This window comes from Clytia hemisphaerica, unplaced genomic scaffold, assembly GCF_902728285.1.
Source record: "Clytia hemisphaerica strain Z4C2 unplaced genomic scaffold, Clytia hemisphaerica genome assembly, whole genome shotgun sequence".
Classification (NCBI taxonomy): Eukaryota; Metazoa; Cnidaria; class Hydrozoa; order Leptothecata; family Clytiidae; genus Clytia; species Clytia hemisphaerica.
In genome coordinates this window covers 262,671-278,902 of record NW_027104580.1, presented here as the reverse complement: position 1 = coordinate 278,902, position 16,232 = coordinate 262,671, and the positions used below count along the sequence as shown (strand labels likewise).

The following is a 16,232-nucleotide window of genomic DNA, read 5'->3' as shown; positions in this document are numbered from 1 at the left end:
GTCAGACGTGATTAGCTCGAGTGCCCCTGTTTATGAAAAGATCCATAGATCTATAGGGTTTCTGAAATTCTACGATAATACACCGGTGTAGCGGATAATTTTAACTCCCTGTAAAAGATAACTCCCCCAGTCATAATAAACTAGTAAAAAAACACTCCCCTAGAGTAGAAATTTTAGTCTTTTATTAATAAATAATGACTCCCCAAAACCGTGAAGAGGTAGGGAGTTAAAAAAACTAGTTGAATAAGACTCCCCGCCTTCAAATGTCAAGCAAAAGAAGTTAATGTATTGCATTGCTTTAACCCTTACTAACCCTAATACGCAAATCTTGAGAAATTTTGCAGTCAATTTTGTTCCAAGTGACCCAAAAAAACCAAAGAGAGTCTTTATAGAATTAAAGTTTTAAGAACTGGGGAGTCATAATAAACTAGTGTATTTTAACTGGGGAGTTATAATTCAAGGGAGTTAATATTTACTGTGACACCGGGTATCTTAAAATTGGTCAGAATGCCCATAAGAGTTTTTCAGAAAAAAGCCGGGAAAAAAGACGAAAAATATTTGGGATTTCTAAAATTTTGGTAATAAGTAACCTTGCTTTCCTATTCTTTCCTGTAACAGCTAATTGCATTCGCAAAAAGTTCTATGACCCGTTTTTGTTTTTTCAACTTTATATTTTCCTTGTGCTATTAAAGTAAGCGAATTTTTTTACAATTTTTGTTGAGGTCACTCACAATAAAATATTTCGATCTGATGAGTTCACCATTATCAAGTTCGAGAAAGGGTGGTAAAAAATGAATTAATGTGACTAAAATACCCTTCCTATTTTCCCATATAAAACATATGAAATAATTCACAAGAAAAATCATTTATATTTAATATAAGATTTACCAAATTTATCCATGAAGGTAAGGAAATATTCCCTCCCATGACTAGCCTAGTTAACTAAGCCCGTATTCACAAGGCTAGGACACACGGCTAATGGCAATATAGCATTTTCGGCGCTTTAAAGATTTTTTAGATTTACGGATTTTAATTTTGCCTTGGAATACTGTTACTTGTTATTTATAATCAGTCACAACTTACCATCAGATTTATCCTAGTGACTGAATCAAACTAGCTTAGATTTCTAGGCTATCCCATGACTAAATATTATTTGAAATTTTGTCCATTATTTTATAGTATACGTTCTTTTATAAGAACATCCAAAATTAAGGCTTTAGATGTTCTTAACCTTTTGAATTTTAAGCCTGAAAATGTTCTTAACATGTTCTTATTTTCACCATAATGTGAGTATTTTTGTCCATTTTATTTTCGTCCATTTTCCTATGAAATTGGATGGTTATTATAGAGTCCACAAAGCCATAAAATGTTTTTAACCTGTTCTTAACATTTTGGCCATCAAAGCGTTATGTTCTTATGTAGTTCGTTCTTATAAAAAAACATGTAGTGAACAAATACAAACGTGTATTAAAACCTTACTTTCAATTTGAGTGCAAGTAAGATTTTTGGAACCAATCAAAATCTTTCGTCCTCAGTTTTCTAAATCATCGTTAGAATTGGCTTCAAATGAAATGGTTCCAAGCTTTTAAAGAAAGGGTCAGAAAAAGGGTCGTTTCTTAAACGAAATATTTTTGTGTTTGAACGACTAAAATGTTAACCCGCGTTAAACTCAGGGAGGGGGTTACTTACGCAAAATGGTATGTAGTACACGTTTGGCTGTTTTACGAGTCCGCGAAGCCTTGAAATATTCTTAATTTGTTCCTAACATTTTGGCCAACGAAACCTTATGTTCTTATATAGTTTGTTCTGATAAAAAATTAACGTACAGAGAGGATATTAGTGAGACAGCTGAAAATTTTTGATTGAAAAATTTCCTTTTCGCCACACATTAAGACAATTATTTGAAAATCCTTTCAGTCTTTCGAAATTTCGAAATATTACCGATCCCCTGATGTAAACAAACAAACTTAATTGTTTGGTAGCACACGTTTTTTATAAGAACAAACTATATAAAAACATAAGGCTTCGATGGTCAAAATATTAAAAACATTTTAACCCTATTAGCCCCAGGGGGGGAGGTAGAATCTACCACGCTGGAGTTCTTTCATGAATATCTCAGAGAAAAATTTTTTAAACGACTTGAAACTTTCTGACTTTTAACAAAATCTTATTAAGAGTACTTGTGCAAAATTTTAAGGTCATAGGTTGTTCAGATCAGGTTTTATGACTTTATTGTAAAACATGACATAAAACCCAGCTAAAATCGCTTAAAACTCAAAATTTAAAAGTGCTGATAACTTCTGAACTATTTATTCAATCATTTTCAAATTTTGACACGTGATAGGCATTGACAATATGAATTTGAAAAATGGATAAAAAATTTTTGAAAATGATAACGTCATCATTTATGACGTCATCAAATTTTGAAAATTTTGCTCATCTTCAGCATAGATTTTAAGAAAAAGTATTCAATTAGGTAAAAGGACAACCTTTTATCTTTCTGAATCTTTAAACAGAACCTAATTATCTTTATTGGTTCGATTGTAATAGACATTTTTGTAAACCATATATTTGGGCTTTTTTCCGACAGGTGGAAATTTTGTGATGACGTCATCGGTTTTTGAATGACGTCATCAATTTTTTTTTCTTCCTGGAAATTTGTTTCAGGATGGAGAACATCTGTACCAAATTTCATGACCATACACTTTTTTTTTTATAAGAACAATTTTATAAGAACAATGAGGCTCAAAAATGCCAAAAAATAAGAACAATTTAAGAACAATCCTGAGCCTGGAGTTGCTGAGGTTTAGGTAAAATAAGGGCCAAATTAATGAAATTAGGGTTCAAACCCAAAAATACCCCCAAATTTGCCCTAAAAATAAGAACAGGATAAGAACAATTTGAGGCTCGAAGTGCCAAAAAAATAAGAACAGCCGAGCCTCAACAAAAATTTACTGGTTCTTATAAAAAAAAAAGTGTAGCTCTTCTAGATCAAAAATAATCGAGGGTGGTAGATTCTACCCCCCCCCCCTGGGGATACCAAAGTCAAAAAAGCTTGGGGCCAATAGGGTTTAAGGCTTGGCGGACTCTAAAACACACAATTTCTTAGGAAAATTGACAAAAGTACTCAAAAAATGGTGAAAATAAGAACACGTTAAGAACATTTTTGGGCTTAAATCTAAAAAAGTTAAGAACACCCGACGGCTTCAAAAATGGATGTTCTAATAAAAAAACGTGTAGAACAAATATTAACAATAATGATTAGAAGTCATCAAATGCATTCAAAAGCAGCACTAGCCTGTTTTCTATATTTTTTTTGGTCTAAAAAATTACACAGGAAACAAAGCGATCAATTAACACATGCCTAACTTCCAGCAATCAAATTCTTGGAAGAAATTAACAAGTAGCCGTCCAATACAGTTACGGAATAAGTCAGCACAAAATGATTGGTCAGAAAATAATTCTCCTTCCAAATGATCCAAATACACTTTTTTATAAGGAACACGTTTATAAGAAACTCGAGGCTGAAAATGTTCTGAAAATAAGGAACTGTTAAGGAACTGCTCAGGCTCATTATAAGAAATCAAGTTAATATAAGGAACAGTAAGAATTAAAATCGAGCTTGCACAAACTTACAATAACCTAAACAAAAAGGTGATAAAATATCGCTGAAATGACATTGAATGTTCCAAAAAGAGGAAATATACAGGAGTTTTCCTTATACATAAGTTACATACTTAGCAAATCTAATCTTAGCAGCTAAGTAAATAAGAAACTTGATAAGGAACTTCGAAGTTTTAACTCTCTTTAAAAATAAAGAACTCCAAGCTTGGAGCCAAATTTAGGTTCCTTATAAAAGAAATGTAGAAAGCTTCTATTTTGTAACACATCTGTGCACAAAATTTATACTGTAGGTCCGTAAAGGAAATTGCTGGTTGGTTTTCTAAACTTCAGATCTTCCTATCGCTCTTTCTAGCAAGAGCAAGCTAGACGACTAATTCAGACATAGTAGTAGAAATAAAGCAAAAAGTATTAGAGGGAACAATTTTAGTCGTCTATAAACCTTTGTGCACTAGCTCCAAACAAAAGAAAAGTGTCAATATTGCAATTATAATTTTTTCCTGGTCAAAAAAAATTCTTCAAAAAAAAAGTGTGTGCATTTGTGTGTTAAAAATGTTTCATTTGAGTTGATTTTGGTTTGAGAGTTTGTTGTAGACGAGTATTTTTATAATCTGATGTATACAGGACGGGTATAACCTGCGTCAAAAAAGATTTACACTGGGAAATTCGAATTTAGCGCAGTCCTCACTTACTAAAATAAAAACCAAATTTCGGAAGTTGCGTTTTCTCTAAGAAAATGTGACCAGTGAAATAATAACAGGATTTGATTGGCTGTGGTGCGGTGCTCTCATTAGGATCTGGGAAATTCAAACTTTCAGCCCTAACCATGCTATATATTTCGCCAATAGTATATAAAATAAGAAATTGGGTGGATCTCCTAATCTCATAACCGATCACCATTGCTAAGGCATATGATGATCTGAAAAGTTTCTCCAGCGGAATTTTACAAAACCGCGTTCGGCGGGGTCTGGGAAAAACTATGACACGTGACCAGATACCGGTATCCGATTGGCCCGCAGTTTTCAAGATTTATTTATCATTTTATAGGAAACAATTTTTTGTAAGAAATAAGTAGCAAAATCCTCTGTATCTTTTGAAAAATTGAATATTTTCCAAGAATTTTTTCAGATGATAACAGGCAATTGTACATGGAACAATCTGAATCTTCACCTGTCAAAAATACTAACTTTTTTCCTGTTGGAATGCCCTTTGAGCACCTGAACATATCATGGCTACAAAATCATAAATAATATAATTTAATTTGGAGTTTTGAGACCTTTTCAAGCCAAACAATAATTTCCAGAACTTAGAGTTGGTATTTGTTTATCTTCCAAATCTATTAAAAGTTCTCATGAAAGTTTTTTGAAGTCTGATTGCAAAAAGTATCAACCCAAAAAAATGATCATCGAAACCGCTTAAAAAAGCTCAACAAACATAAAACAAAATATTTTATCCAAAAAGAGTATCCAAATATCCAACAATACAAAGAGAGCCTAAACTAGTCAACCTCTTAGTGTTTGAATCAAATTTTTTGTCTGTTGAATGCCTGACAGACATTTCGCACACGTTAAGTTATAATTGTTCTGATAAAATGCTTCATTCCTCCTAATAATCAAGCAGATAGCAAGAGAGAAGTAATCATTACATAAGAGAACATGCCTGTATAATAATTTGGTTGGTGTTTGAGCCTTCATCTTGAACAAAAATGAGAAAACATCAAAGCAAAATCAGTGTACAATTAATACAACTTTCAAAAAGTCTTTCAAAGCTTTTAGGTCAATAAGTATGAGCAGCCATTTCTGTGGGTGTATGTCAGAGCTACACTAAAATGAATAAACAACATTTGAAACATTGAATTTTCCTTCATAAGTCTCAAAAGCCATAAAAAAATCAAAACATTGACCAAGAGCCAAAACGTGAATTTCAGGCGCCATCTTGGATTTGGTTCGGAGCAAGAAAGTCACGGTCGCAGTAGAATCGATTTTGTTTAGCCCACGCATCCAAAGACGGCCCGAGCAAATCGATAAATTTTATGCGAATGCTGCGATTGAATCAGATTGAATCGTGAAAAGTACTCTGAAATTTCAGAGTGTCGGCCATCAAAGAAAACCCGAGAACATTCGCAGCTCTTCTTGCAGAACCATTCCCTTTAGAGCGCATGCGTGGAATGAGTGGAGCACGAAGAGCTGCTTGGAGGTTATGGATCTCCAGGCTAAGTTTGTCGTTGCTTGATAAATTGTCTTCTCGCTAAGCAAGTTTCTTTCATCATGATGAGGCAGTAGCGTAGACAAGAGGGGCGCAAAATTTGTGTAGGATATTTTATGACACTTTTATTATCTTTTTATATTACGAATATACAAAAATACACAAATTTTGCGCCCTTCTTGTCTACGCTACTGATGAGGTAAGTATCTATTTCCTAGAAATCTAGGTCTCAGTGCTTCTTCCCCTGTTTTTATTACTCTAATATTTGTTGTACCACTATTCAGTTTGTTTACACGTTACCTGAGGTCCGTTTAAAATCAACACATCAAGTGATGACCTCTGGCCAATCTTAAGCGGAAAAATCCACGCTTTGTAAATTTCAAGTGCAGCGCGGAAAATTCTTAGTAACGCTTGTGATTTAATCTGTAGTGGAAAAAATTCTCACACTGCACATGTAATCATAGTTATGATTTCGTAATTGATCAACACATTCTCACACTTATTTCTACCATATGTGTAGATATGTAAACATCTGTAAATCTACCATATGCGTAGATATTAGAATCCGTAAATCTACTATATGTGTAGACATTGTAAATCTACCATATGTGTAGATACGGTAAATGCTTATGCGCATGTGTAATTTTATCGTTCTTTTCAACCACTTGCAGTTAATTCCCGTGATAAACAAAAAGGAATGAATCGGTAGGGGTGGTACAGTCACGGATGTTTACATATCTACACATATGGTAGAAATAAGTGCGAGAATTGGCCTTAAAAGATAGGGCAGTAGCCCAACTGGCACACAACGTTGTTTCAACGTCCGTCTAACGTTATTATAGACGTTGCGAACGTTAGATAAACGTTGAAACAACGTTGTGTGCCAGCTGGGAGTGCTTCATGTTTAAGTTTCAACGCGGAAGAAAAACGAATAGTGCTTCTGATTGAAATAGAAGCGCGGAATGTTTTTTCCACTTCAAAGTGTTGGCCCTAATGAGCTTCCGTAAACTCAAAACAAGCGAAAACTTCTTTTTTTTCTTCCCGTCATTTAAGACATTTGAACGTTAGAAAAGAAGACGCTACAATGACGAAAAGAAGACGCTGCAAAGGCTGCACAGTAAGGGTCCGATTTTGAAAGCAACTTTTTGAGTTTTAAGTCTAAAAATCTTCTTAACATGCTCCTATTTTCATCATTTTGTGGGTATTTTTGTCCATTCATTTGATTGCTGACGATTCGATAAAGATGAAGCTTGAAGTAGGCCGTGGCCAGTGGATTGTTACTGTTTCAAAAATAAGGAAAAAATTCAAAATGTCTGGGACCAACTTTTTGATATGTTTCTTACTCAGTTTGAGGGTACTGATTCCAATATTGAATGTTACCAAGCTTGAAAACCCGCAGTTTTTGCGTAATTTGCGATTTTTTGCGTTTTTAGGCAAAATTGTAAGCCCTGAAAATGTGTGATTTTTGGGGGGTCTTCAAAATCAAAAAAGATGCCAAAAACTGCGGGCTTTCAAGCTTGGTAACATTCAAATTCCGAATCAGCACCCTCAAATTGACCAAAATCAATTCTAAAAGCTTGGTCACGGACATTTTGAAAAAAAGTGAAACGTTTTGGTGGCACTGGCCATGGCCAAGCCTTAAAATTAAATAAATTCTAGCCATAAACGGAAACCTTATGTTCCCATATAGTTTGTTCTTATAAAAAAGAAGTGTTCTGAACAACTTTTATTCACCGGTCGAATAAAGCACCAAATAATATGACCTTTTTTGTTCATAGGCGAAATCCAAGATGCCAAAATTTGGGAAGGTTTACCGCAAGCTATCAGAGTAAGTGAATTGTTTTTTAAGGATAATTTCTATCAAAATATTTCTATCCAAAACTAAGGTCCCTTAAAAAGCTTTTAAAAAGCCTTCTAACGCTAACTTTATACCTAAGGGAGGGAGTACCGCTGAAGTTCAAGAAATGGACATTGCCAGATTCCAATTTTCAGATTCAAGATTTATTTCAATCCTAGAACGAATCATAAAAATTAGTTTTTTTGAAAATATCTGTTCTTACTTGCCAGCTGGAAATATTTTCAATGTTAGAATAGATCCCAAATTTCCAGCTTTCCAACCTTTAGAACAGATCAGAAGGGAGCGAGTGTTTACGATGCGGAACTTATTAGAACAGATTACGAATTTTTAGCTGGAAAACTTATAGAACAGATCAAATCGATGACCAAAGCGGGCAACGGGGGCAAGGTTTAGAACAGATACTATTTTCCCAGCTTAACCAAAATTGGGAAGCATATAAAATTTAGGGAAGATATTGGCCATAATTTTTGCTTAGAACTGATCAATAATTTCCAGGTAGACAACTTTCCCGTTTTTCTTAGAACAGATCGCTATTTTCAGCTGGAACATACCTTTAGAACAGATATTTTGAAAAAACCCCTCGGTGGCTGCTTTCGGATCCACTTCGGGCTTATACTTCATTGGGTGTCAATTACCATTTTCGCTAAACTTTTGCTGATTCGTGAAATTCAATCAATGTGAAATTTTTCAAAACGTCGATTCCTGAAAACAAATTCAAGAATGTTCGTGATATTTTTTGGCGAAATTGATCAAATGAAAAATATTTATCCAAGGATTCCAAAAAGTATCACAACTTATACCTGAAAATCAATATTTGAGAAGCTATAAAGAAATAAAGCTTAAGAAATGACGTCATCGATGACGCCATCGACAATTAAAAAATCGTCAAAATCGAAAAATCTTTGTTATTACCCGCAAACAGCGAAATTCCGCTGACCTTAAACGCCTTAAAAAGTGACATCGACTGAATAAATGCTTTTTAGCAAGAGCATCCAAGAACATCCCTTCATTTTTAATTTTCCAGAGATAGATCTGCCAAAGGGATGGATGAAACCGATTTCTCGGACATCTCCAAAGCCGATCTGAAGCCATGCAATCAAAGAAGAAGCTCTGTTAGATGGGTCAAATCGACCATCAAAGCATACGAGGAGCCTGGCAAAACAATCGAAACCAACAGCTTTGGAGAATGTCACTTCTTAGGTGCTACAAGAAAAGCCAAAGGAAAGGTAATACTTTTCTAACATGTGATATTACTACGAGATTAAGTATACCAGGATAATTGCAACGACGGACGGACGAAAATTGTAATTGGCTAGTCAAAATCCAAGCTTTGATTGGGTGAAGCTCAACTAGCCTTTTACATTTTTCGTCTGTTGCCGTGATTATACCGATTTACTTAACCTGACTGTTATAATGTCTTGCCAGCTTTTTCTTTTCGAGTAGCAGCAATTTATCGGGAATTTGCCCAGTCCAGAATATGACCGAATCCAGAGTACAACCCACTGTGTGTTTTGCGATCAACAATTTGGACCTCTGTTTTAAATTAGATCGTTTCTGTCTGAAGTATTGATGCGATAATTGTTCTAGAATTCGTTATTACAAGAACGTTATAATAAATGATTTGAATCGCTTGAAGCGTCGTATTTTATACAATTTTAATGTAAAGTCTGTCTCAAAATAATCTGCAGCGGAGACAAAAAGACTTTTTTTTGTCTCAGCTGCAGATTATATTGAGACCGACTTTTAATACTATGCTAGAAAGGTCTTAAAAGACTGTACAGTATTTGATATTTTCTCTCCGCCCCACACAGTTCATCCGTATTGCGCATGACACATCCATGAAGAATACTTTCAGTTTGCTTACTGAACATTGGATGATTGACGTGCCACAATTGTTAATATCTGTCACAGGAGGCGCCAAAAGCTTTCATATGGACCCAAGATTGAAACAGCAGTTTGCATCTGGTTTAGTGAAGGTAAAACGGCTTATGAGTGATGGTTTGTTTTTATCAAGTCTATTTTGACGTTATTTTGTCCTAACTTTACAAATTTCTACTGCAAAATTTTGAACATTTTTAAACCGCGACGTTGTACTCCAGCAGAGTGAGAAAAGGATCTCTGTTACGTCTATTTCCAGGTTGCGAACACCCCAGGAGCGTGGGTGATCACTGGCGGAACAAACACAGGCGTAATGAAACACGTTGGTGAGGCGTTACAAGGAGCCACCAAATGTCTTATTGGCATAGCAACCTACGGTATCGTTACTAACAAAGACCATCTTTTGGAAAGCGAGAGAAATCATTTTGGCGGCAAATTCAAGTATAATGTAGCGAGTAGCCTTGTAGAACAGGGTATGAAATTATCAATATTTGTTTTCGTGGTCAGTGCAGAATGTTGATTTGTAAGCTCATAGAAGCCATCAATGGAGAAATTCACATAGGTTTACCCATTGAGAATTTAATCCACTTATATCACTCTTTATTCTGTAATTTTCACGATCTTCAAAAATCCTTCACATTTATGTTGACTGGAACAAACATCTTCCGTTTTTTTCGATCAATAAACTCCCTTGACATCTAAAAACCTCATCAAGCATATCTGACGACTTTACGAATTTAATAACTTTGTGGCCGGGTAGCTTAGTCGGTAGAGCATTCACTTTACAATCAAAAGAGTTTTAGTTTTGATCCCCGGTCACCACCAATGAGCGAATGAGTAGCTTAGATTGGATAATCTGATCTAGGCGGTTAAATTACTGGGAACTGATGAGAGTAGGTGTGGTGCTCAATCTCAGTATTCGGCTTCCCAGGCCTAGCGCAAATAAAAAAGGGGATAGGCTCCCTCACTTCCAGTTCCCCCGATAGCAACCAAGTGAATACTTGCGTAACTTCAAAAACACTTTTCTTAGGTGCATTTTTAGATCACAATCATACCCATTTCTTGCTGGTGGACAATGGAACGACCGGGAAATTTGGTGTTGAAATTCCATTCCGATCTGCGCTTGAAGAATACATTGTGAAAGGTAAAAGGAGCCTATATCTATGTCTAGAGAAAAACGTCGCGCTGGGTAGTCCTGGAGATTTAGGTTAGGTTTGTACCTGGAAAAAACATGTTTGTATTAAATTTGACACAAAACTTCTTTTTAGGGTTCTTTGACCACCAGAAAATAATCAAAAAGTTTTTGACAAAAAACCCCCCAAAATAATGTATTTATAAACTAAAACCAGGCTATTTAGAGCAATTCAGCTTGTGATGGCTGAAATTTTCTTCAATAATAAATAAACGGGGCGTCCTAATAAGAACGGGTGAGAGGGTTGTTGCTCTGAAAAATATTCGGAAAGATGGTGGATTATTTTGCTTCACCTACCGTTGCTAATTAGTGTTTTTTATAATTTTTATAAGATATCCGTGGTCAGTTCCATGCTGGTACTAGTTCTTATTAATTTTCTAGTCTTTTCGAACTAAGAGATTTTCATCTTTAGGAGACATATTCAGGGGTCTTTTTTAGAAAAAAATTACAATTCGCCGTTTCGAAAAGTTCGCCGGTTCGCCACCTCAAGTACATATTTACGCTAATCAATACACTGCGCTTGCTAAGAATTAGCCGTCCTAGAATCTAGAAATCGCCAGGAATTAATTTTTCATTCGCCAGCCTACCAAAAACAAAGCAAAACCCCTGCAATCTCATTATAGTCTACCATAGCTTCTGAACAATTTTTTTTCTATAGTGGAAAATCTCTAACGATTGTCCAGAGGATAGTGGTTGTACGATATTTATTCAAGCTCACATTTAGAAATTATAATATAATCTTCATACTATTTTGATTTATTCCAGAGAAAGTCCCTTCAGTTTTATTAGTACTGGAAGGCGGTGTAGGAACAATCGGTACCGTCCTTGGGTCACTCAAAAGCGGTGTACCAGCTGTTATCATCAAAGACAGTGGAAGAGCTGCAGATTTATTAGGTAGGTTGATTTAAATCAAAATCGTTGGCGATCCTTCAGACCTTAGAAGCTTGTTATGGACTTCAATACAGCTTTTCGACCATAGCTGCCAATTGCTGCGCGGGTATTTTTTTGTCCGCTTTATCCCATTAAAACCGTCCAGGCCTTTTTTTGCACCTATAGACAATAGAAAAATGTGTCAAAAAAGGATTGGATCGAGTTTAGTGGGATAAAAGTGGCACGCGCCTGACCGCGCGACTACGGTCGAAAAGGTGTATATGTTCAACATCGTATTTTAAAAAGCTTTCCGAGAAATATAGTGAAGTTATATACACTACCTCAGGTAAGTTATGGCATGTCTCAAATTACCATAATTTTTGAAGGCCATTAGCCGGCAGAAAATGAGGAAACCAATGATTTGCAACGAAGGATACCATGATGAAGTTTCGCTGTAGGGGTGTTACCTAATTGTTAACGCCCTTATTTTCGCGAAAAACCGCAAAAACTAAAAAATGCTGACGTCAGCAAAACTTGTTTTTTGAATAACTCCAGTTTGGCCAAAGATAGAAACATGAAATTTGGACTTAAGTTAGACATCATTTAAAGGATCATTTTGCAAAAAAAAAATTTTGAAATTTTGCTGACATCAGCACTTTATTACAAAATTTCGTATTTTGCTGATTTCTGCTGACGATAGCAAAATTTCGAAAAGTTTTTTCTTGCAAAATGACCCTTTTAATGATATTCAACGTTGGTCCAAATTTTATGTTTCTACCATTAGCCAAACTGGAGATATTTAAAAAACAAGTTTTGCTGACGTCTGCATTTTTTGGTTTTTGCGGTTTTTCGCGAAAATAAAGGCGTATAGGTAACACCCCTACAGCGAAACTTCATCATGGTATCCTTCGTTGCAAATCATTGGTTTCCTCATTTTCTGACGGCTAATGGCCTTCAAAAATTATGGTAATTTTCAGGTTTTTGAGACATGCCATAACTTACCTGAGACACTGAAGAAGATACAAACTAGCGACTAACCATGACAATCTATAATAAAAATCCAATATATATTTTGGAAGAAAGAAATAAAAAAGTAAAAAACAAAAGGAATGCACAAGACACAAAAGGAAGTGATAAGCTGAAGACCGAAGTCTGAGATCAGGTGCGGTACCTTGAGTAAGCATCCCCTACCACTCTACAATCCGTGCCATAATATATTTGCACTTTTGGCTAATTTACCATTTTTCGCAAATTGAAGTTCGAGCGAGAATGTCAATTTCAGGCCCTCAACTTGATTTCATCGATTATTTCGATCTGGGAGGGATTTATTGGTTTCTAGGCTATATTTCAAGCCCTACTAGACCATTTTTAAACTTTTGGATCCTTAGATCCTAAGGTCCTCTTAAGTCTAGCGTTAAAACTCAGAGTTAAAACTCTAGCCTTCGAACCTACTTTAGAGCACTTACAAATCGATTGTGGTTTCAAAAAACCCCGGTGAATTTCCCTTTTGTGCCAAGTATTTTGTCCCTGATTGTAGAGTCACCTGTCAGCTTAACAAGAAGAAAGAAATCAAAAAAGCAGCAATTTTTGCATGTTTATTTGATAAAAGAACACAACTCTTATGGTCTCAAAGAGATGGGTGGTCTCAATATTGAGGAAAAATCAATTTCAAGTAACCTATTTAACAATTAACAAATTTCTTGGCCTCTATTATCAGAAAGTATTGACAGACTTATAACACCAAAAACTCCCTTTTTATCAGGTTATGGGTTAAACACATTCACTGAAGAAAAAATCGATAAAATTTGTTCCAATTTTGACCATCAAAACAAAGCACTTCGGGAAAAAATTGAGCAAACTTTCCCAGAGGTGAATAATCCACGCAAAAGCGCTGAAGAAATTGAAGAAGGTTTCAAAAAAGCATATGAAAATGTCGCCTTATGTTTAAAGGAACGGAAATTGGTAAGAAATATTTAGCTGCAATCATGAGCTGTCATGTTTGAGAGAAACACTGGAAATGCTGGAAAAACAATGGAATGGGTTCCCAAATGGCAATGTTTGGTGCGAACGGCCTTCCCACTGACTTTTCCAATGCTCTTTAACATTGCCACTGGGGGGAGGTGCCTTGAAGCTTTTATTCTACTCTTGTTTCACAATTTCCCTCCATGATTGTATATATGTACTTTGATTACACGTTGGCTGAGTGCTTTATGGCATAATCGCAACAAACCAGTGGTTTCACTCCTTACAATGTTCCATTTAGTTCATTGATAGCTGGTTGACGTGAACCCCGTGAAAAAAATCGATGAACTGTCCAAGTCCACAATAACAGGGCTATCCACGTAAAATATCGAAATCCCAAAATTTCAGTAGAGCTTACTTGGCAGATTTAATTTATATCATGCATTACCCAAAGTCTTGTTGTTTCAAGCCTTAAAAACAGGAGTTTTTTGTGTAACTCCACTTTTATATTCCTGGATGAAATTTAATTCCTGGAAAAGTACCGGAACAAACACTAACTCGCAAGAGGAATATTGCTTACTGCAAGGCCACCCTCTCTTTTTCTAACACTTTCTTTTAGATTCGCGTATTTGAAATGGGTGGTAGTTCAGATCTTGATGAAGCAATCCTCACTGCTTTACTGGACAGTAAGTTTCCAAAATTCTACATCTAACACATAGAAGCCTTACTCTTGTCTCCCAAATAGACGGGGGTCTGAATAAGCAGTGGGTAGAAAAATTTTCTAAATTCTAATAAGCGCGGGGGAGGGGTGGGTTTAATAAGAGGGGGGTAATTTAAAGACAGAATTTTTTTAACTGATATCAATTTCAACAACAAAAAAGAAACTTTAACAAATGGACACGTAAAATAAGAAACAATACTAACAAAAAGGAAAATTTTAACAAGTTTAAGGTCTATTTACACTGTAATAAAATATTGAATTATTCGAATTTTATTAGCAGGCAGGGGGGCCTTAATAAGAGCGGGGGTAGATTTTTTTTCTCTTAACAATTAGTGGGGGGACGTCTATTCGGGAGACAATAATAAGTGGATTAATTTTCCCGTGGACTTCTTTCACGAATTGAGAGTCTAAAAATTTCGCTTTCATTGAAAAACTAAATCCTTTGATGTTAACACGCTTTTTTTATAAGAATGGTGTAAATCCATTTCATCATTATGGATATTCTTAACATTTTTGGGAAAATCATCCTAAAATATTCTTACAGCATTCTTAGGTTAGGATCCTAATTCAGTCTAGATTCAACATTTAGTACATACGTCTCAAGCATAAAATAGCATTTTTGTAAAAGGAGTGAGCCTTACTTGGGGATAATTGGCAATTTATAATTGAAAATGCTCTAAAAATGGCGTTCTTAGCTTGAGCAGCAAAACTCCATGATGGTGATATTCTTAGCATATTCTTAATTTTTCGGCCATCATGGACATTCTTATAAAGTGTATTCTTATAAGAAAAGCGTGTAACTGATGCCTGGAAGTGAATTTTCATACATAAAGGGCAAAGTCCAATTCATTTCCTCTTTTAAACAAAGTCTATCAAAAAAGCATCAAAGGAAAAAACCACCGTGACGTGAAAAGAGACTGTTTTTTAGTTACCATAGAGATGAAATTCAAAATAAAACATAAGAAGCAAATACGTCTTTTCACCTAATAGCCGTCCCCCCGCTTATTAATTTTTCGAAAATTTTCCACCCAGGACATTCTTATTCCCCCCCCCCCCCCCCCCCCCCCGCTTATTAATTTTTGGAAAAATATTTTTGAAAGTTCCCTCTTTTGTCCTAATTCTGCTGTATTAGCCTCCTTTTCTAAAAATTTCCACCCAGGACATTTTTATTCCACCCCCCCCCGCTTAAGTTTTTAGATTTTTCCAACCCCCCCCCCGCTTATTCTAAACCCCCCGGCTATTAGGTACCCGAGAGTACACCGGGCTAAATTTGAAACCTTTGGATATAGGAAGTGAAGTCACTTATTTCCCAACCAAAATGCGTGACCCGCGTGGCTTTCACACAAAGCTAAATTAAAAATTCAGAGGAATGAATGATAATTTTCTTAAATTTCTACCATCACTAATTTTGGAACAAGACCAAGCTTTCCTTGTGTAATTTACAAATCAACGCTAATTTGTGACCTTATCTTCCAAGTGTTAGTGGTTTGACGTCATTGCAATCATAAAAACGGAAAATGACAATACAGTATATGGCCCCCAAAACGGAGACGGCCCCCAAAACGGAGGTTTTCATTAAAATGAAGATTCTGACTTGTAGATTTATCAGAATTAAACGATTTTTGTTTATTTTGAAAGAATGATGGTTATACTTAAAAATGAGCATGTTTTTGCTGGTTTGAGACGGATGCAAAATAACATATTTGCGTCTAAAGGAAATATTTTAACACCAAAATTAGATAAAAATTGCATATAACTCACTCTAGCTCCTTGGATATTGAAAATAAGTTATGAAAACGGGGTATAGAAAACTTTCTACACCTAGATTTGAGAGAAGTTTCAAATTTGATCGCCGTTTTGGGGGCCACATACTGTACAAAGAATTGGTACAACTAGCAGTGAGATGCGCATATAAGAAAAGAAGC

The 16,232-nt window shown here is 35.4% G+C and overlaps 1 protein-coding gene across 1 annotated transcript in view; it reads left to right on the top strand.

The window, feature by feature from the left end:
- Positions 1 to 6,879: 6,879 nt before the first annotated feature.
- The window catches only part of LOC136823541 (transient receptor potential cation channel subfamily M member-like 2), a 37,736-nt gene continuing 28,383 nt past the window's right edge, over positions 6,880 to 16,232 (top strand). Inside the window, exons 1-9 of the mRNA XM_067079729.1 lie at positions 6,880 to 6,943; positions 7,605 to 7,654; positions 8,709 to 8,910; positions 9,496 to 9,660; positions 9,822 to 10,035; positions 10,593 to 10,706; positions 11,520 to 11,648; positions 13,387 to 13,586; positions 14,206 to 14,272. Coding sequence (XP_066935830.1) covers positions 6,911 to 6,943; positions 7,605 to 7,654; positions 8,709 to 8,910; positions 9,496 to 9,660; positions 9,822 to 10,035; positions 10,593 to 10,706; positions 11,520 to 11,648; positions 13,387 to 13,586; positions 14,206 to 14,272 — 1,174 coding nt within the window. The 5' untranslated portion in view covers positions 6,880 to 6,910. The remainder of the gene's footprint in view (positions 6,944 to 7,604; positions 7,655 to 8,708; positions 8,911 to 9,495; positions 9,661 to 9,821; positions 10,036 to 10,592; positions 10,707 to 11,519; positions 11,649 to 13,386; positions 13,587 to 14,205; positions 14,273 to 16,232) is intronic.